This window comes from Peromyscus leucopus, chromosome 3, assembly GCF_004664715.2.
Source record: "Peromyscus leucopus breed LL Stock chromosome 3, UCI_PerLeu_2.1, whole genome shotgun sequence".
NCBI classification, from domain to species: domain Eukaryota; kingdom Metazoa; phylum Chordata; class Mammalia; order Rodentia; family Cricetidae; genus Peromyscus; species Peromyscus leucopus.
This window is the reverse complement of record NC_051065.1, coordinates 88,212,569-88,234,159: the sequence shown is the minus strand read 5'-3', so window position 1 is coordinate 88,234,159 and position 21,591 is coordinate 88,212,569. Positions and strand designations below refer to the sequence as shown.

General features: G+C 42.1%; 1 protein-coding gene across 10 annotated transcripts in view; it reads right to left on the bottom strand.

The window, feature by feature from the left end:
• Immt (inner membrane mitochondrial protein) overlaps nt 1–21,591 on the bottom strand; it is a 49,136-nt gene that overhangs the window by 5,353 nt on the left and 22,192 nt on the right. Inside the window, exons 4-12 of one of the 10 annotated variants that reach the window (XM_028860526.2) lie at nt 20,374–20,482; nt 18,221–18,358; nt 17,822–17,917; nt 14,233–14,369; nt 8,457–8,560; nt 7,133–7,268; nt 6,340–6,469; nt 3,234–3,248; nt 1,066–1,289 (exon numbers count right to left, since the gene is read on the bottom strand). In XM_028860526.2, the coding sequence (XP_028716359.1) occupies nt 1,066–1,289; nt 3,234–3,248; nt 6,340–6,469; nt 7,133–7,268; nt 8,457–8,560; nt 14,233–14,369; nt 17,822–17,917; nt 18,221–18,358; nt 20,374–20,482 (1,089 nt within the window). The remainder of the gene's footprint in view (nt 1–1,065; nt 1,290–3,233; nt 3,249–6,339; nt 6,470–7,132; nt 7,269–8,456; nt 8,561–14,232; nt 14,370–17,821; nt 17,918–18,220; nt 18,359–20,373; nt 20,483–21,591) is intronic. The other 9 variants (XM_028860527.2, XM_028860529.2, XM_028860530.2 and 6 more) reach the window with 9 other exon arrangements.

Genomic DNA, 21,591 nt, shown 5'->3' with positions numbered 1-21,591 from the left:
AGATTGGAATACCTGTTTACAAGAATGAATATGAGCAGGAAGCCTGCTGTAAAGCCTTAACTCCCACCCAACCTCCTCTGTCCACTTTCCCTGAAAACAGCAATAGGGCAGAAAGCGATCCACAGGAGCTGTTGGAAATTGAAGGGACTGGAGGGGCATGGCTGAGACAGTGACACTGACGTGTAGCACTACGGCATAAGGGAAGAGCCAGATGATGGGAGCACACAGCACAAAGGTCCCAGTGAAAAAGACAGTGCATAGAGAAAACAAAAAACAAACAATATCCAGGCAAATGAATGGGCCTTCAAGAGGCAAGTATGTAATTAAGAGTCTTTGGGGGGTGTTTAAGAATTTGAACTTTTGGGCTCATACTGTAAACCAGAAATTTGGGATAAGGCAAGTCTACAGCCATGAGATGAGTTCCTATCAGCTGTGGTTACATAACAAGATCTTATTGGAAAAAAAAAACAAACAAACAAAGGTACAGGGGACCGCTATAAATTCTAAGCCAGCAGGGCTACGCCATAACATCCCGAGAAAACTGTTATGATGATAACCTAGACTAAGGCAGAAAACAAAAGCAAACAGGTTTGGAATTTACTACGGATGCAGACGGAATGTGAGAGCTGTTAGGAGGATGGGGTGGACAGTACCTAAATGAGTCTCCGGATACCAGGTTTGATACATAATACAGCCAAAAAGGACGGCAAATGGAGCTGTTTATTCCCCTTAGAACAAGCATCCCCACTAACATCACTGGCAAGAACAGATTGAGAGTTCAAGAGAGATTCTTTCAGCATGGTGTTAGCGGACAAGAGGCTGCACAGGAGGAAACAGAGACCCTGCATCCCAGCACCTGATCACTTACACTTCTGTATCTGCTCAGCAGAAAGGAAGTCAACTAGATCAAGCCTATCTTAGAAATTCTGATTGGGGGGGGGGGGCTAAATGCCACTTTAACGATGGCTTGGCATGAATTACATCTACTACAGCTGGTGACGACCACAGTGATCTCTGGAAACAAGTCAGGTTAACTGTAAACGGCAGGTTGCTCTTCTCCACTACCTTTCTGTCCTGCTCAGCCTGTATTTCACCCCTGTGGCGCTCCAATGCTTTTGCCACTGCAGAGTCAAAGGCCCGCTTTTCTTCTAGCTTTTGCCTTTCCAGGGCTAGCTCGATGTGCTGCTTCTCCGTGGCTTTCTGCTGTGCTAGCTCTCTGTTGAGCTGATCGATGCGACGATGGGCGTGAGCAATCAGCGAGTTCAGGTCATCGACAGAGAGCTTGTCAGCTAGACAGGTAACATCAAAATGTTAACGATGTCACAGAAATTGTAAGGCAGAAAGTCACTAACACTAGAGATTCAGAGCTAGTGTCCAGCAACTAAAGCTTGGTCAGTTCCAAGCAAAATAATAACTAGGTGGGTCCCAAGGCAGCACACACAGCTCTTTTCCAGAAACCCAATCGTGTCTGTGATCTGAACTTCCCCTATACGGGCACTCTAACTTGCTATAACTTCACTTCTACAAACAAAGCTTGTAGATACAATCATCATTATACGTCATTTTATGCAGAACTATGCTAGCCCTAACAAATCCTCAGAAGGAAACCAACCCCACCAGTTCTCCTCTAACCACCCCCCCACACACAAGTAACTAAGTGTAAAGAAGTAGTCTGCAGGGCTGGAGAGATGGCACAGAGGTTAAGAACACTGGCTGCTCTTTCACAGGAACTGGGTTTGATTCCCAGCAACCACATCAGGTTCATAACCATATATAACTCCAGTTCTAGGCAAAGTGGAGACCCTCCTCTGGCCTCCATAGGTACCAGGGCATGCCTATGGTACAGACATACCTGTAGATTAACACACTCAAAGACATAAAATAATTTAAAAATTTTTAAAGTAAAAGAACTGCTTTCTGCTAAAACTAAGGAGTCTTAGCTTTGTTTCTTGGATTTTTTTTTTTAATTTTTATTTTCTGTGTATGGGTGTTTTGCCTGTGTGTATATCTGTGTATCACATGTGTGCCTGAAACTGGACTTACAGATAGCTGTAAGCCTCTGTGCTCTTAGCCAGTGAGCCCTCTCTCCAGCTGCCCGTTCCTTTCCTTGACTGCACACTCCCTACAACAGTGATCTGGGACCAGAGGATCACCTGTGACCTTTTCTGATATTCATGTCAGAAGATCAGTTAAGCACACACTCAAGTAGTGTGATTTGTTGTTTGGGGGGAGGTAATTTCACACTTCACAAGTATTCCAACATTTACTAAAGGTTAGGAATAAAGTCTCCTGCCATAAAAAACAAAATATGGGGCAATTCTTATGGTAAGTGATTGATTCATCAAAATGCAAGTTAAAAAGCAAAAAAGCAAGCACTGAGACCCCCCAACTAATTTCAATGTGGGGAACATCTCTAAATCCTGGTGTTAATAAAATATTGTAAGTAAAAATTCTTAGCCAGGCAATGGTGGCGCACGCCTTTAATCCCAGCAGTGAGGAGGCAGAGCCAGGTGGATCTCTGTGAGTTAAGAGGCCAGCCTGGACTACTGAGCAAGTTCCAGGACAGCCAGGGCTACATAGAGAGTTATATAATTGTTATATAGTTATAGAGTACGCCATCACTGCCCAGCAACAATTCTGTAAATAGAAAGGCACTGCATGTTTAACAGCACTAAAGAATTATTAAACCTTAAGCATAATAATGGTATTCTGATTATGCTTTTTTTTTTGGGGGGGGGGTTCGAGACAGGGTTTCTCCATGTAGTTTTGGTGCCTGTCCTGGCTCTCACTCTGTAGACCAGGCTGGCCTGAAACTCACAGAGATCCGCCTGGCTCTGCCTCCCGAGTGCTGAGATTAAAGGTGTATGGCACTGCCTTCAGCCCGATTATCTTTTTAAAAACACACTCAAAGTATTTACAAGGAAAAGATGTATTTGGAATCTGCTTTGACATGAAGGCTATAAATAGATGAGATAAAACTGGAACTGATAACTGATGAACTCAGGAGAAACCATGGGATTTTATCTGTATTTTTTCTTACTTTTCAATGTTTGAACTTCTTTGAAATCATAAGTAAAACAGAGACCATATTGTGTGTATACATAAAAGTAGCTCACATTTACAGCCTTACAATCATTTAACACAGTTGTTCCTATTCATCTATGGATGCCAAAAATGAACAATTAGGATTTATCATATACTCAAATGCCATTAAACATAAAATAATTACTCACCTAGGTCAGAAATACCTACAAAGAAAGAGAAGAATAGTTTGAAAAAAGAAGGTGCACACTTTGGTTAGCGATCATTAAATAGCAAAATCCAGAAGAATCAAGAAAAGAGATTACTGGAAAGGAAAAATCATATTTCCTATATATACAGAGAGTCAGAGACAACATACGTCAAGGTACGATGTAGTATTTTAAAGAACGAGAGAATCGCTGACATTAAAAGTTGTTCTAGTTAGGAGGGATTTGTGACTGTTTCATCACAGCAAATCAACTAACAATTTTCCTGGAGGACACAATTTTCTTTCATTATTGTCATTATTTCAAATGTCAGAAATACATTTACAGAGTGTTTCTCCATCCCAGGCCTGAGAATTAATGCTTTCTTCAGGGGAACTTGGAGACGGTCTTCGCAGATCCTGTTACCTTTCTGCTTTTTCTCTAGAGCTCCATTATAGCAGGCTTCTTAGAAAAACTTCACAGGGAACTTCACATTAAATTTACATTTAACCTATGCAAATTAACCCAAGAACTATGACTGCTGAAGTTTAAATGATGCTCCTCATCATGATCACAAACTCTGAACCAGTGACAAGAGGTCTCAGCTGCCAGCCTCAGGAACCGGCTCTCTCTTTTTCCCCTTGGCAACTCTGGACCTAAATCCCAGGCCCTCAAGCACACTAGACAAGCACTCTACCACTAAGCTATGCCTACAACCAAAGTTTAGCCTTATGTTGAGACCGATCTAAGTTACTTAAGTTGGTCTTAAACTCACCCTGTAGCCCAGGAATCTGCAATCCTCTTGCCTCAGCCTCCTCAAATACATGGGATTATAGGCCTGCACAACCAGGCCTGTGTCTAGTATGAAGCTTGCTAAGGACCACTGGCTTTAAATTCAAAGATAAGGATTTCTCATTAAAAGGATCTGTTTCTGTGTCAAAGGAAAAACTGACCAATTTGAGACAATGTAAGAGATGATTTTTTTCTTTTTTCTTTCTTTTTCTTCTTCTTTTTTCTTTCTTTCTTTCTTTTTTTTTTTTTTTTTTTTTTTTGGTTTTTTGAAACAGGGTTTCTCTGTGTACCTTTGCACCTTTCCTGGAACTCACTCTGTAGCCCAGGCTGGCCTCAAACTCAGAGATCCACCTGCCTCTGCCTTCCGAGTGCTGGGATTAAAGGTGTGCACCACCACCACCTGATGTAAGAGATGATTTTAACAGGGCACATGAACACAGCAGTGTGGGCTATAAGTCTACAAGCAATAAAAAAGATATGCTTATGGACTCTTGATTTGGATTTTACCAGTCCCAAATACTTTTCAAAAATACTGTTTATTTTTAGGTATAATGTATGTGTGCTTGCATGAGTGTTTATGGGCACTACGTGAATGCAGTTGCCGGCAGAGGCCAGAAGAGAGCATCAGATCCCCTGAAACTGAAGTTACACGTGTGAGCTACTATGTGTGTGCTAGGAACCAAACCTGGGTATCTGCAAGAGCAGAAAGTACTCTTAACTGCTGATCCATCTATATGGATCCCAAGCACTTTTTTTATACTTGACATAAAGATATAACCTTCATGTTAGTGCTCTCCTATTCTATATTTTTAGTTTTTAATATTTTTTTAAAAAAAGCATTATATCTATTTATTTATTTGGGTTGGGATGTGCCATGGCAACTGTGTGGAGATCAGAGAACAACTTTAAGGAACTGATATTCACTTTTCTCCATTTGGGTCGTGGGGATAGAACCCAGGTGACCAGGTTTGGCAACATGTGCTGATACCGCCCAGACTTTGGAGAGATACAATCCCAGCTCACTTACACTGATACACATAAGGCACATTTGTCTGTTTTCTCTTTCTTTCTTTTGAATTCTTTTTGATGCTGAGGAGTAAACTCAAGGCTTGTACATGTTAGCTAAATGCTATACCACTGAGCTACCACTCTAGCCTAATCCTCTCACCACATTTTTTTTCTTTCCTTCCTTTTTTTTTTTTTGAGTATGAGTCTAACTTAAGTTGCTCTGGACCTCAAACTCACAGAGATCCACCTGTCTCTGCCTCCCAAGTGGTAGGATTAAAGGCGTGTGCCACCATACTAGGCCCTTTTGTTAGTGCTGAGTCTCCAACCCAGGGCCTCTTGCATGCTCAGAGTCTTCAACCACTGAACTACACCCCTAGCTCTCAAATTCTGTGCTCTTACAACAGTGCTTCAATGCACTGCTCTGAGTTTTCTTCAGCAAATACACAGGAGCTAAAATGCTGGGTTAGGAGGATATACATCTTCAAGTCCACTACACTGTACATCACAGTTCAACAAGTGAGTTACTCCACAACTATCAATAGCATCTTCCTAGTCATGTCAACATTCCTGGTACACACAATAGGTGGCCATATCCGTTCACCCTCAGATGACGATGGCACCTTAACTTTATGGTTTTGAGACAAGGTCCCATTATGTAGCCCTGGCTGTCCTGGAACTCATTAAGTAGACCAGATGAGCTTCTGCCTCCCAAGTCCTGGGACTGAAGGTACGCACAACCACGCCTGGCAAATGTAACCACCTTCTAGCTAACTCCCCTGCCCTTAGGCATCAACCATTCCTCAATTCATAATCTCAGAAGAATAAATTTTCCACCTAGGCACAGCAGTGAATGCCTGTAATCCCTAGCACTGGGGAGGCTTAAACGGCAGAATAACATCTTGAGAACAGCCTTGAAGAATTGGGGTTGCTAACAGAATTCTCAAGTGTGCCTTAATTAATCCATTCCAAAGACTTTTTAAGTACCAAATGACTTGAATAAGCATACATACATACATATCTTAACAGAGTTAATGTTAGAACATTACTCTACCTCACTTGGATCCTATTTTTAACCTCTGAGTAGCAAATTAGAAACGAATCTTAACTCATACAGAATTAGACACTAGTTCACCATGACTAAACTACAGGAGTAATGTCAGTGTTCTATGTGCTACGGCCGTGGCAGAGATAAACAATACACCAATTGAGACTTTCCAGAAGCACTGAGCTTGAAAGCGTGGAGTTGAAGCAGATTTAGATTAGTTGATTAGATGCTAATATCAGACAGAAAATGGAAATCAGTTGTACTTACTCATCCCTTTCCATCCAGAAGTGATGTCTGGAGTGATACTGTCCAGCTCTTTTCTAAAGTCTTCCCTGGCTTGGACCACAAGTTCATGATACTGAGACACCACCTTAGCCTCTGACTGCGCAGCCTGGACCTAGACAGACACAAGGGACCTCTGGCTAAACGGAACAAAAAGCACCACCTACAGTCTGAGAAACCAGTCTGACTGGAGGCTACAAACAAATACAGAACTCTGAAGATCAGAGAACAGAAATTATACCTGTCTTCTGGTTTACCTTTTTTTGCTTTCTATTTTTGAGATAGGACTTCTCTGTGTAACAGCCCTAGCTGTTCTCCTTGGTAGCAGGCTGGCCTCGAACTCACACAGATCCATATACCTGCCTCCTGAGTGCTGGCATTAAAGGTGTCCACTACCATGCCTGGCTTTCTTTGTATTTTTATTTCTTTTGTGAAAGCATGCATTATGCCTATGCATATGTGGGTATTCATGCATCACAGGATGTGAGTAGAAGTCAGTTGACAACTTGTGGGAATCTGTTCTTTCCTTCCATTAAATGAAGCCCAAAAATCCAATTCAGATCACTGCACTTAGAGGCAAGTGCCCGTATGTTGCTACCAATCCTCCCACACACACTTTAGAAGAAGTTGCCACTATTATTTTTTTCCTTTTTACAATAAGTACATTTACAATGAAAAAAATCACGGAGATAGTAGGAATCTTATTATTTTCCTGAATTCTTAGAAATGCTTTAAGATACTTTAAAATATAAGATATTATGAAGACTTCAGAAACTACCTTTTTGACCACATTATCCAGGTCAACTATCAGGGTGTGAAGTTTTCCCTCTGCAGCAGTTATATGAGGTTTGGCCCCGGCCACCTCTCTTTTCTTTGCATCTTCAATTACACTTTTCATCTTCTCTAACTCTTCTCTGAGGACAAAAAAAGACAAAAATAGTAGGGCTCAGTAGAATTCTTACCAACTTCATAGAGTTTTGATGAAAATATAATATAGAAATAGTCCAAGGCCATGGTGCATGAGATTCAGGCTTTATAACAGACTTAACACAGACTTGTATCAGTTTCTGTGCTTTACCTGAGCTGGGTTAGCTTGTTGTCAACCTGGCCCAAGCTAGAGTCATCTAAGAGAGAACCTCAACTGAAAATCCGTCTCCAGCAGACTGGGAAGCATTTTTTGGATTGATGATTGATATTGAAGAGCCCAGGAAACTGTGGGTAGTGCAATCCCTGGGCAGGCGGTCCTGGGGTACGTAAGAAACCAGGCTGAGCCAGCCATGAGGAGCAAGCAATAAGCAAGTTCCTCCATTGCCTCTGCTTCAGTTTCTTCCTTGAGTTCCTGCTCTGACTTCCGTCAGTGATGGACTGCTGATTGAGATGTGTGAGACAAATAAGCCCTTTCCTCCGCAAGCTGCTTTCGGTCAGGGTCTTTACCATAGCAACAGAAACCAAACTAAGAGACTAGCTTTAGCCCATTTGTGGGAAGAAAGGTCAAGGTAGCATATAGCTCAATAAATTAACTCTTTTTGTAGGTCCAACAAATTGTTATGATAAATATTCTAAATTCTGATAAAACTGTACTGATCATCCCACTAAAATCTATAAATTAGAACAGAACCATGGCAACTGAGTAGACACATAAAATTTAAGCAACAATCCAATGCAAATCTGACTTTTATGTATTTTTTTTAATCTGCACTGATGTTTTGTCTACATATATGTCTGTATGAGTGTGTCAGAACCCCTGAAACTAAAGTTACAATCTTGAGCTGTCATGTGGGTGATGGGAATTAAACCCAGGTCCTCTGGAAGAGTAGCCAGTGCTCTTGACTACTGAGCCACCTCTCCAGCCCCCAACAAACCTGACACTTATATGTGCTCCTTCATAAACATTTCTACTTATTTTTAGCTTAGTTATGCTTCATAGAATGTATTCTGTTAAGTCTTCCTGCTCCTGAGGCCAGTTCAGAGCACACACTGGTGGAGAAGTGAGGGAATGGTTTCTCTCCCTCTTCTTTTGTAAAAGATCACACAGAGCAAGTCCAGCCCAAAGACAGTCACCAGGAGGCCCTAATCACTTGCTAAAGTCCGTGAGTAATTACTTGGCTTTGAGAAGGGCATCAGCAGCTTCATCAACTGCCTTTCTTCGTTCCTTCAATGCACCCTCCACGGTTCGCCACTGGGCCGACTTCTTCTCACCTGCGATCTAAACAGAAGGTTAAGTTACATAAACATAACTAATTGCTCTCACTATCATACAACAGGTCAAGATTAAATGCAGAATTCTGTGCGATTAACTTCAGAGAAAAAAAGTTATAGACAATGTTTCTCCAGAATAGAAATTCATTATCTCACAGGGTTAGGGATTTTGGTTGTTTGTTTTTTGAGACAAGTTTTCTCTGTGTAGCCCTGACTTTCCTGGAACTCGATCTGTAGACCAGGCTGTCCTCAACGTCATAGAGATCCACCTGACTTTGCCTCCTAAGTGCTGGGATTAAAGGTGTGTGTCACCACCACCTGGCTGGGTTAGGAATTTTTTTTTTTAATGTATTTATTATTAGATTCTCAAAACAGTCAGACTTGGTGGTACATGCCTTTAATCTCAACACTCAGGGACTAGAGGCAGAGGGATCTCTGTGAATTCCAGCCAGCCTGTTCTATATAGGGCATTCTAGGATAGGGCAACAGAGCTGACTTGAGAAGTCTCCTTTAACAGCAATTCTCCACTACATTCCCACTGACATCTGATATGGTCTCCATTTTAAGGGCACATCAATTCCCATGGGAGAATTTAAAAGCCAATCCTCTTGATAACTTTCACTGCACTGGACCACTGTGGCAGTCTAATAAAATTAGTCTTAGAATAAAAGTTTTAAATCCTTAAATTAAAATTTCAAAAGATTATAAAGAAATTCCAACACATTGATAAAATATTTAAAATTGTATAAAACAGTAACTAAGATCTAGTTATAAGATTAATAAATATTCCCAATTTAATACTGACGAGCATAAACATTTCAAATGATATCCAAGTACTACAATGAAATATGGAAAGATGAACTTTGCCTTTTATTACAGAACTCTTCATAACTGACAAATAGACTCATAAAGATACAAACATGAATGACAAAGATGTCTCTTCCTGGTTGAAGGCAATCCAGGCTACAGAGGTCCAGAAAGAAAGAGCCCTGTAATAGACATAGTCAGGTCAAATGCAGCTGTTTCCCAACACTATGAAAAAATAATCTGGAGCCTGGTGGTGGTAGTGCACGCCTTTAATCTCATTACTTGGAAGGCAGAGGCAAGCAGATCTCTGAGTTCTAGGCCAGCCTGGTCTACAAAATGAGTTCCAGAACAGCCAGGACTGTCACACAGAGAAATCCTGTCTCAAAAAAACAAAAACAAAAAGATTAAGAAAGAAGAAAAATTAATTCAGGACCAGCAGGATGGTTCAGCAGATAAAAGAGGCTGTCACACAAACCTGACAACCTTAGTATTATCCCTGAAACCCATATAAATAAGCTGGATGCAGTGGCATGCATCTGTATGTAATACCAGCATTTGTATACAGAGACAAGAGACAGAAACACAAGAATCACCTGAAAGCTGATGGGCCACCTAGCCAGGACTAAACAATGTGGCAGAAACCAGAGAGATAATGCCTCAAAAAAGTAGAAGGAACTGACTCCTGAAAGTTGTCTTCTGACCTCAATACATGCACCATGACATGGACACATGCATACTCACACTCTCATCATACACACACTATAAAAAAGACATATTACAGACCCCAGTCCACATGCAGCTTTACTACAACAATCAGAAGTTGGAATGCATTTTTAACATTTATAAAGATGTGCCAGGCATAGCTGTACACATCTGTGATCCCAGTACTTAGGAAAGTGACTCAGAAGTATCACAAGTTTGAGGTTTGTCTGGTGTACATAGTGAGTTCTAGGCAAGCTAGCCATATATAGTGAGAAACTATCCCCTAACACAAGCAAAAAATCTGTGAAAATGGGCAGATTTTTTTGTAGCAGGGCACAGTGGTATGTTGACACAGGAAGATCACAGGTTTGAAACTGTTCTGGGTTACACAGTAAGACTATCTCAGAACAAATAAAATTAATTTTGAAGATGAAGTTAGGGATATTGTTCAATTGGCAGGGTGCTTGCTAGCATACATGAAGCCTAGGGTTCCATCCACAGCAGGACCTAACACCGGACACGGTAGCACACTGCTGAAAATCCAACACTCGGGATGTATACACAGGAGACTCAGAAGTAAAGGTCATCCATCCTCAGTCTGAAGCCATCCTTTGATACAGGAAACCCTGCCTCAAACAAAAAGGTAAACTTAAATAAAAACAGCTTGGTTACATGAAAATAAAGAAATAGGTAGTGTTTCAAACAACTAAATCATGGCCCTACTGCAGCTGGGATCTGGGTTGATGTCCATGGTCCAAGTTCCCACCAAAGGATGGGATGTTGGAGTCTGTTGTCACTGGTGTGAGTGGCCTGCACTGCCACCTGAGGCCATGGTGATACAGGGCCTTGCTGGCACCAAAGGCCATGTCTGGGTCAGAGGTCCTATTGTAGCCAGGGTTTATGTTGATGCCCATGGTCCAAGGTACCACCAAAGGTCATGCAGATGTCCATGGTGGACACTGCTGCCTGAAGCCATGTAGATGTCCATAGGCCATGCAGCCGCCAGGGGCCATACTGATCTGAGTGGCCTGAGCTGCCACCTGAGGCCATGTCTGGGTCTGTGGTCCTACTGCAGCCAGGGTCTCTACTGATGTCCACAGCCTATGTTACGGCCAAAGGCCATGTGGATGTCTACGGTCTGTGTTGCAGCCAGAAGCCATGTAGATATCTGTAGGCTGTGCTGTCACTGGGAGCCACACTGATGTGGGTAGCCTGCGCTGCCACCGGAGGCCATGTTGATGTCTATGGTCCAGGAAGCCTATGAGGGCCATGTCTAGGTCTATGAACATACAAAAGCAGAGGGCCATGTTCTTGGTCTGTGCTGTTGTCAGAAACAGAGTGGAGGGCCATGATCCATGCTTCCTGCTGATTATGAAGAGCAAGGAGACTACTTTTGCCATGATATCGATGACTGCAGATGCACAGTTAAGAAGGAGAGACTATGGAAGGCCTCTACGACAAACCCTATTCCCAGCCCAACCCCACCCCACCCCACCCCACCCCAAAAAAAAAAGAAAAAGAAAAAGTTACAGCCTAGACAGGAAGCCATCGAAGAGAACTCTCAAAGTGTGATGGAGATGCTGAAGAGTAACTCTCCACAATTGACAGCTTTCTGGTGTAGGTGTGGGAGAGTAAGGACTCAGTTCTATTTCAGAGGCAGGCCACTAAGAATTTGGCCATGTTCCAGCAAATATATAGATAGCACAGAGGACTTTCTTTCTTTTTTTAAACTTCTTTTGGGAAGGACTTTGAAGGGATTATGATTAGGGTGCATGACGTGAAACTCCCAAAGAATCAGTAAAAATGTTATGTGGAAAAAACATTGAAAACTCCGCTTACAAATGTTTGTGATGAGAGGCCTAATCTTCCCTCATCTTAGGTAAGGCTTCTGTAAGGTGCTCTTCAGTGGTAAACTGTGTGCCTTCACTGTGGAAGACAACACCCGTTCATGCTGCTCCACTCCAAAGCCCCCAACTGCTGTCCCTCTGAAGGACATTCATCCACTGGGTCCCTGACATCAAGGACCTTCCAACCCTCCCACGCCTATGTAATGAAATGACAAATGTCCTGACTGCTTTCCCGTTTTGCTACCTGACTAAACTATGATAGTTACAATTTTCCCCCTTTGAACTAAAAACAAAATAAAATTTTCTTTTTATTTATTTGTTTTGGGTTTTTCAAGACAGTGTTTCTCTGTGAAACAGCTCTGGCTATCCTGGAACTAGTTCTGTAGAGCAAGCTAGCCTTGAACTCACAGAGATCCACCTGCCTCTCCTTGGGATTAAAGGCATGTGTTTTCAAGTTTTCTAAGTTTGTATTTCTAACAATACTATCAGAAGTCAAATCCAACTCTTTCGGGTGTGGTAGTTTAAAAGACACGTTTACTACAAATTTAAAAGGCAGTTTAAAATGGCCCCCAAAGGGAGGAGTACTATTAGCAGACATGGCCTTGTTGGAGTAGGTGTGCTCTTGTTACAGGAAGTGTGTCACTGTGGAGGCGGGCTCTGAGGTCTCATCTATGCCCAAGTCATCCCAGTGAGACAGTCTACTAACTATTGCCTGAATATCGACATGTAGCGGCTACCTCTCCAACACTATGTCTGCCTGCACACTGCTATGTCCTGCCATGATGATAACGGACTGAATCTCTAAACTGTAAACGAGTCACCACAATTAAATGTTTTCTTTTTAAGTTGCCATGGTCATGGTGTCTCTTTACAACAAGAGAAACCCTAACTAAGACAGGTGGACAGAGGACATATAACTGAAAGAACATCGTGCATGATCCTGGAACACAGGAACAGTTGGCAAAGTCACTTTCTGATCATCTGAGCTTCAGCTTTAATGTCCCAGTTCACGTGCTTACTCTATTTTAGTCTAATTGATTTCGTACTGAGATATGTTTTCAAATACTAAAACTGAGTGTAATGTTAAAGGAAATTTGCTGAGTCCCGCTAATAATTCAGAAATCAAAATTATTATTTTTAAGTGTTTAACAGAAGTTAAATTATTAGCACAAACGTTACAATATTCAGTGTCTATGGTACATAGGAAGTCTTAGTACTACTTCTTAAAATTTCACATCATTCTAAAATAATTAAAAAGTTTTCTTTAAGAAATGGTTGGCTGGGCATGGTGGTGCACACTTTTTTTTAAAAAAGATTTATTTAATATATATACAGTGTTCTGTCTGCATATATGCCTGTAGGCCAGAAGAGGGCACCAGACCTCATTATAGATGGTTATGAACTACCATGTAGTTGCTAGGAATTGAACTCAGGACTTCTGGAAGAACAGCCAACACTCTTAACCACTGAGCCATCTCTCCAGCCTGGTGGTGCACACCTGTATTCCCAGCACTTGGGAGGTAGAGACAGGCTGATCTCTGAGTTCAAGGGTAGCCTGGTCTACAAATTAGTTCCAGGACAGCCAGAGTTACAAAGAGAAACCCTATCTCAAATAAAGCAATAAATTAAAAAAATTAAAGCTAACAAAAACCTGAAGGACTATTAAGAAAAAGCAATTGTAAACTACCTCTCAAGCCAAGTGAGACTGTGTATACCTAGTAATCTTAGCACTTTCCAAGTAGAGACAGAAGCATCTCGTGTTCAAGCTTATCCTTAGCTACAATCATCTCAGCACCAGCCTGTGATACATGAGACCCTGTCTCAAAAAAAAAAAAAAAAAAACAAAACAAAACCCTGAGTTCTCACACTGTAACAGTGCTGTGGTTCACTTAAAACATATCTGAAAGTTTTTCTCAATTTTGTTTTGAGACAAAGTCTCACTGTGAAGCACCGACTGGCTTGGAACCTGCCATGTAAACCAGCTGGCCTCAAACTCAAAAGATCTGCCACCTCTGTCTTCCCTGTGCTGAGATTAAAGGTATATGCCAACTGTCCCCAGATGTTTTGTGTTTTTAGGACAATTACTCTAGCTAAGCACACACCTGTGGTATCCCTACTCAGGAGGCGTATGCAAGAGGGTCACCGCAAGTCTGAGGACAGCACGGCCTCCTTAATGAATTGCAGGCTACTCTGGGATACACAGTGAAAAGAGCCTGACTTAAAAATGTACAAGAAAAAAGAAGATTGCAGACTGTCTTCGAGAAAGCCCATATGGAACAGAAACAATCAGTCTACTACACAGGTCAACCCCTCCTTGGCGTACCTCAGAATTGTCCATGGCTGTTTTCAGTATGTTGGAGTGTGCATTGACAGCCTGAACCGCAGCATTCTGGGCTGTAATAGCCTGCAGAGTGACGGATGCAGTCTGGCTCAGAGCATCTTCTAAACTCTTGGCTAGAGCTGAAAAAAGAAAGAACAGCTAAAAACAAATCCTCCTTACAACAGACTAAACTTTTCCTTTTTTCCTAAAAGTCTTCTGGTGCAATTAGTTCTCATAAGAACATAAAACAAAGTAAGTTACACACAGGACCCAATCTTAGAAAAGCGTAATTCTCTTCAAAGTACAGGGGCCGTGAGTGGGACCGTAGCTAGAGAAATGGCTCAGAGCACTGGTGCTTTTGCAGAGGACCAGGCTTTGGTTCCATCACTCACACAGCAGCAGCTCAAAACTGCCTCTAACTCTACTTCCATGGTCTTCAACATCTGCTTCAGGCCTCCACAGGCACCAGGCACATACATGGTATACATACATACATGCATGCAAGCAAGCACTCACACAGATTTAAAAAACTACCAATAAATCTTTAAAAAGAATTAAGTATGGATGGCAGATCTGTCCGATTTTACTATATTAGTTCCACTTGTATAAAGTCTGAGTTTTCTAAAATAAAAGGTGTTTTAGCAGGAAAATATCTTAGAAAGGCTAACTTAATCAAATGGAGAAAGGTTTAGAACATTCTGAAGGGAATACATACATGTAACATAATCATTAACTATTTCATTTTATAAAAATTGCACAGACTCACCAGGAGAAAACAGATACCTATTTTCAACTTCTCAGAAAGAGGAAAACCCATAGCAAACTCATATGTGTAGGATACAGGAAGACACTAGACAAGGTACAAACAAAAAAACATGCCAACAAAAAAGTAAAAGAAAAGCTATGTGTGGTGGCGCTTGCCTGTAATCCCAGCTCTGGGGAGACAGCAGCAGGAGGATCACCACACATTATACAACAAAAGCTTATCTCAAGCAAGGCCAATGAGATGGTTCTGCAGGTAAAGGTGCTAGTTGTTGAGTGCAATCCCTGATTGCCACATATACAGGCCATGGTTCTTGTGCTCCCACACATACAAACATATATACAATCAATCAATCAATCAATCAATCAATCAATCAATGAGATTTTTAAAGCAGGCCCTGTCTAAAACAAAGAAACAAAATTAAACAAACAAACAAACAACAACAAAAACCAAAGGGAGACTTGGAATGGACAGTTTCCCCAAAAAGCACACAAGAAATAAAAACCAACATTAAAGGCTGTCTCCTCTCTCTCTCTTCTTCCCCCCACTTTAACCTTTTATTTATTCTGTGAGTATCTGGAGGAGACAGTGTGTGCACATGTACACAGATAAGTGAAGAAAGGCAATGGTGAGAAAATACCAAGAAACTGAGATCAAACTGCAGCTTAATCTAAAGAGCAAGGTATCCAGAAAGCAAACAGAAAGCGAGGAAAAATATGGCACTTGGATCTTGGGACAGGCTTTGTTAATGGTGGGCATCCAAGACCAGGCAACAGTGAACCATACAAAACCAGGCTGTAGGCAGGTCACCCGCAACACTACCATCTCTAGACGTCTAGCTACTATGCTTTAATCCCTATTTTTTAAAAAGTGCACATGCATACATAGTTCTAAGGAAAAATCAAGGAAAAATTAAGGAAAAATTAAGAGGCAAAGCCATGATGCTAAATTTTTTCAGTTTGTCTAAACCAAACCATGAGAATTTAGACCCACCCCGAAAAGAACAGCCAAAGCAGCAGACTCTGCTTCTCTGATGTATAACTTAAATCAAAGTGCTCATATGACAAAGGAACAGAAAGAAAAGTGAGGAGAAAATCGAATTTAGCATGTATGTAATCTTATACCTCGGAAGACTGAGGCAGAAGAACTGTGAGGTCAAGGCCACCCTGGGCTAGACAATAAGTCAAAACCAGTCTGAGCTACTCATGGAGAAAAGCATCAGAGAGACAGATGAGAAACATACGACCATTATGGGAAAAATGGGAAACATAAAACCGCTTCACTCCTTTACCTAACATTCTCAACTGTCTGTAACAAGACCAGGCATGGAGGAGCACATAGAATAAAAACAGCCACAGAACCACTCAAGGCCGGGGCTTACGCAGATGCCCTACACCTAGGGCTCCTCCTTCTCCATTCTCACAATGGCAGCTCCTCAGAACAGGGTAGAGCCAACAAGGTGTCAAGGAAAGAGCCAGGTGCAGCAGCAGGAAAAACAAGTGATGTCGCCAGAGAGAAAATTCACAACAGCTGCTGGAGAACTTGAAAGTAACTTTCTGTTCAGCAAAAACCCCCTTACACCCCATTATTCCCGAAGTCACTAATACACAGTGGTACAGTGCCGTAAGTGACAGCCTACACCTCCTGTAAACAGGGGCATCTGGTACCATTTTTTAAACTATCAAAAATCGTAATGGGGGCTAGGAGACGGCTCAGTGGGTAGAGTGCTTGCTGCTCAAGCATGAAGACCTGAGTTCAGATCCTCACCAACTACATAAAAGCTGGGCATTGCATCAAGTGCATCTGTAACCACCTTGCTGGGGTGGACAGTCAGGGGGACCCCAGGGGGACCACTGGCCAGTCAGTCTAACCCAGTGGTTCTCAACGTTCCCAATGCTGCAACCCCTTAATACTGTTCCTCATGTTGTGGTGACCACCCCCAACTATAACATTTTTTTTGTTGCTACTTCATAACTATAATTTTGCTACTGTTATGAATCATAATGTAAATATATGATACACAGATGGCCTCAGGGTGACCAAAAGGGGTCATAGGATGAGAACAGCAGTCTAGCTGAAACAGCAAGCTGAAGGTTCAGTGATAGATTTTGGCTCAAAAATTAGGTGGAAAGCTATACAGGAAAATATCTGGGCTGTAGATACTCATGTACAGATAAGTACACACACACACACACACAACACACACACACACACACACACAATAATACAGAACTGAAACTTTAGAGGAAATACACGTATTTTGCTAAAGACTAGCAACATGCAGAACACCCTCTTTCCTAAGATTGCCAACAGTGAGTCTGGAGTAGAGGTATTATAGGCTGCAGTGTGAGCCACTGAGGCTCACACTCATAAGCATACAAGCTTTTTTTTTTTTTTTTTTTTTTTTTCTGAGACAGGGTTTCTCTGTGTAGCCTTGACTGTCCTGGAATACGCTGTGTAGACCAGGCTGTCCTTGAACTCACAGAGATCCGCCTACCACTGCCTCCTGAGTGCTGGGATTAAAGGTGTGTGCCACCACCACCTGGTTAAGCATAACAAGCTTTAAAGGTTGAAATAACCCAGTTCTGTTTCCTGGAGTTACACGAAAGCGTTGTACTAGAAATGATAAAATGGATTTGGAATGTTCACCAGTAATACCTCACGTCACCTGGATCAAGGCAGTTTCAATGGGAAGAGCACAGATGATGAGATGATGGTGGGGAGCTAGGCAATGACACAAAGACACAAAGGAACCCAGCCAGCTACTGGATGACAGATAAGCTGTGCTGATGGATGAAGAGAGCACTGAGAGCGACTGGATTTACATACACTGCATCTCAACTTGTTCTTGCTCTTCCTGCCTCGCTAGACGAGCTGCAACTTCTTCAGGTGGTCGCTCCCTTACAGAAGATGAGAATGCTTCCTCTTGCAGCAAAAGTGAACAAGAGGAGAGCAAATTTCAACAGATTTTTAACAGCTAACAGGGATTCACAGTGATGGCAAGGCGGGGTGTGAGGACCCTAAAGCATCACCCTCTTTTGATTCCAAAGGAAGTAAGGCAACTACTTCACCATATTTTCAAAGATTACCTTAGACTGGAGTTTCAATCTTTCCTAGACAAGTCTGAAGACTGGAAACCAGTCTAGGTACACATTTCCAAAGTGTCTAAGGGCCAAGGCAAGGCAGTTCTGATGAGAAAACAGCATAACACATGAATAATGAAACTACCTGAGGTTACAGATGCGGGTTTTCCTTCACCAGTGTCGGAACGGTCGGTTTTTATAGCGTCTTCATGCTGAACGGCAGGGGCTGGGACCGAAAGTGTATCACCTGCTGCAGAAATAATTTGAGCTGCCCCTGTAGATGCTATAAATACATGTTATGCACGGTACTCGCACTGTCCTTAACCCGTAGGCAAGGAGCTGCTGCTGCAGAGCACTTCATGTTGTACTTAAAAGTACAGATACTTCCACTGCCCTGTGTTTGAGTAAGCACAGAACCACAGAAAACTGAAAGGTTGAGAAGGCACAAGACTAAGTCTTCTCAGCACCTACAGACACTTTAATCCCTCTTACCTCAGGAAAGCCTTCTAGTGACCGTGCTAAATCTAAGCACAGAGAAGTGGACATCAGAGTAACACATCAAAAAGGAACACCAAAGAAAAAGCTGTCTGTGGCAGAGGAGCAGAGAAAAGAAAGCAATTCAGGAGAGGGTCTCTAAGCGTCCTGAAGAACAGCAGAGATAAAGGAAGACATGAAGGATGTGGAACAAGATGACAGTTTTGAACATAGGGAAGACTATGTTCACAGTGAAGACAGTGTGTGAAGAAAAGAACTCATAAAAAAAATCACTTCAGAAAAGAAAGATTAATTTATAAACAAAAATGTTGATGGAAGAGAAAAACAATTATAGAGATGACATGGGTAGGAAACCAGTAAAATGAGACAAATTTTGTTTTAAAACTTGAAGGCCTCATTCAAAAGATAAACCTATATTATTAACAAAATCTACTCACTGGTCTCCCTGTTTCTGCCATGGCTTACTTATCTATATACCATACTGTTTTGAGGCAGTCTCATGTAGGCTACCCTTGAAATCACTATGTAGTTGAGGCTAGTCTTGGCTTGCTAATAATCTTCCTGCCTCTGCCTCCCAAGTGCTAGGATTACAGGCATGTGCCACCACTTCTAGACAAATAATAACAAAAATAAATGCAGGCATAAATTCCCTGGCTCAGCACCTCCAACGTTGCCCCACTCCACTCCAAAGAGAAACAATGGCTCCCAAGGCCTCCCTTCTGCTCCCGTGGTGGATCTGCCACTGTTCTCCACTAACTCCACTTCAGCGTCATTTGTTCCCTGCCCCAACATGGCAAGCCTTGGCACTGACTCTCCTGTGGCCTGGGACACTTTACCACAGCAGCTATCTGTGCGGTTTTCTCACTCCCTTCTATCTTTCTAGTTTTTGCTCAGGTGAGGTTTTCTGATTTATGCTCTTAAAATTACAAGTACCCTTTCCAGCATGGCTTACAATGTACTGTACTTGTTTATCGGTAGATGAACTTTCTCCTCTTGTCCCATCAAGGAATATTAGCACATTGTTTTTTATTTTAAAGTGTGTGTTCACTGGTAGGTCCCCAGCTTCTATAACACACTCAAGAGGTATTTGTTTAATCAGAGTCCAGTGATTTATCAAGTCAGGAGTAACTGCAGAAAAACAGAAGAAGGCGGCGGTTCAGGAAGGTTCAACCATTCAGAGCAGCACTGGCTGCTCCTCCAGAACACCTGAGTTCGATTCCCAGCACCACATGTGGCTCCAGTTTAAGGGGATCCAATGCCCTCTTCTGGATTCTGTGGGCACTGCACACACATAGTACACAGACATATATGCAGACTAAACACCCAGATGAATAAAATAATAAAAACTTAAAATAAAGAAAAAAAAAAAATCACAGGAAGTCCAAGTGTATGGTGAGCAGAGGTGTTTTAGACAGGTGCTATATACTAGGGTAGAATACTGGCTAATCCTAAAAGTGAAAAAGGCATATATATGCAAGACACATTTATCACCAAGACAGAGAAAACAATTATAGAGATGAGACTTGCAAAGAGGAGGGAGAAAGTGAGAAGGGAGAACACTCTGAAAGTGTACACAGGGGAAAGGCTGGGTGTCAAACAAAGGAAAAGAGAATTCAAGTGAACTGCTGTCACAAAGTTCAATACTGCGTGCACTCAAGCACTGAAATTCCCGGGGTAGGACAGGTGAACTACGGACCCGAGAGTCCTTCACAGCACAGGAAGGACCATCCTCCAACTGCAGGGACAGACACACTCAGACAATGCCTCCCATTATACCTGCCAAAGAGTGGCTCTCACAAGTACCTGCTGAAGCTGGAGTGTCTCCCTTCTGCTTCTGGGTTTGTGCCACGGGCAGTCTGGATTCTTTCATCACCTCTGATACGCTGGAGATTTTTAGTGGACCAGACTGAATCTTGGAAAGGGAAATGTTTAATATTTAGGATATAATATTGTCTTTAAAAGGGAATATATAGTAATATTCTTTTTTAAAGGTCAGGATATCAACGTTTTGCAATATACTCATAGAAAAAGCCATTATTACTACAAAAATGCATTCCAAAACTTAATTCCAATGGATTAGCCCATGTACTAGCAACACCAAAGTCGTCTTCTATGATAATAAGATCATATGATACAGGACATCCCCCTTTTACATATTCAGCACTGAGAAAGCCATCTATGTCCACCTATGTGCACATAAAATGATGGCTTTCTCTATGCAGTCAGTCAGGCACAAATGAGGATGAGAAGCCTGGAGCAAGAACGAACACTCGTTTGCTGTTTCTCTTACTGTCAGAATCCATGCAATCACACGTGAAGACACATGGTTGATTTGTAAGCAGTAACTGCTTTCCTTTCCCAATTACAGCCAGGCTGACTTAACACATTGTTCATTAATGGAACTGCCAGGTTTGCTAGGGAAAATAAGGAATAATAAAAAACGCTCTTGTTCACCAATCTCGTCCCATTTTGGTTTTTGGCCAGAGCAGGCAGTGAGTGACACAGTCCTAAGATGACTACTTAACAGAAATAGAAATGCTTTACGACTTTTGTCCCAGAAACTAGAAAGATGTCCACTTTCTTTAAATTAGACTGTGTCTGTGCCTCACGTGTACTTGGTACCCAGGGAAGCCAGAGAGGGCATCAGAGCCCCTGGAACTGGAGTTACAGAGGGCTATAAGCCATCACACGGGTGCTGGGAATCAAACCCTGCTCCTCTGGAGGAGCTGCCAGTGCTCTTAACCTCCGGGCCATCTCTCTAGTCCCGGCCTGTTTTAACTCCTGAGACAGGGTTTGACTAGCTCAGGTTGGCCTCTCCAATCTGTCCATGGTAGCCTTCTGAACACTGGAACTGCAGATATGATCCACCTCACCATTACTTTTGGAACTGTGAAACACGTGCTCACTGTAACAAGCACACACCAAAACCATCAGTGGTCGCACTGGGCTCTTCACTACCCTTTTCCCTTCCAGGTCTCAGGCCATCACTGGGAAAATCTAAAATCTATCCTTCCATCCCAA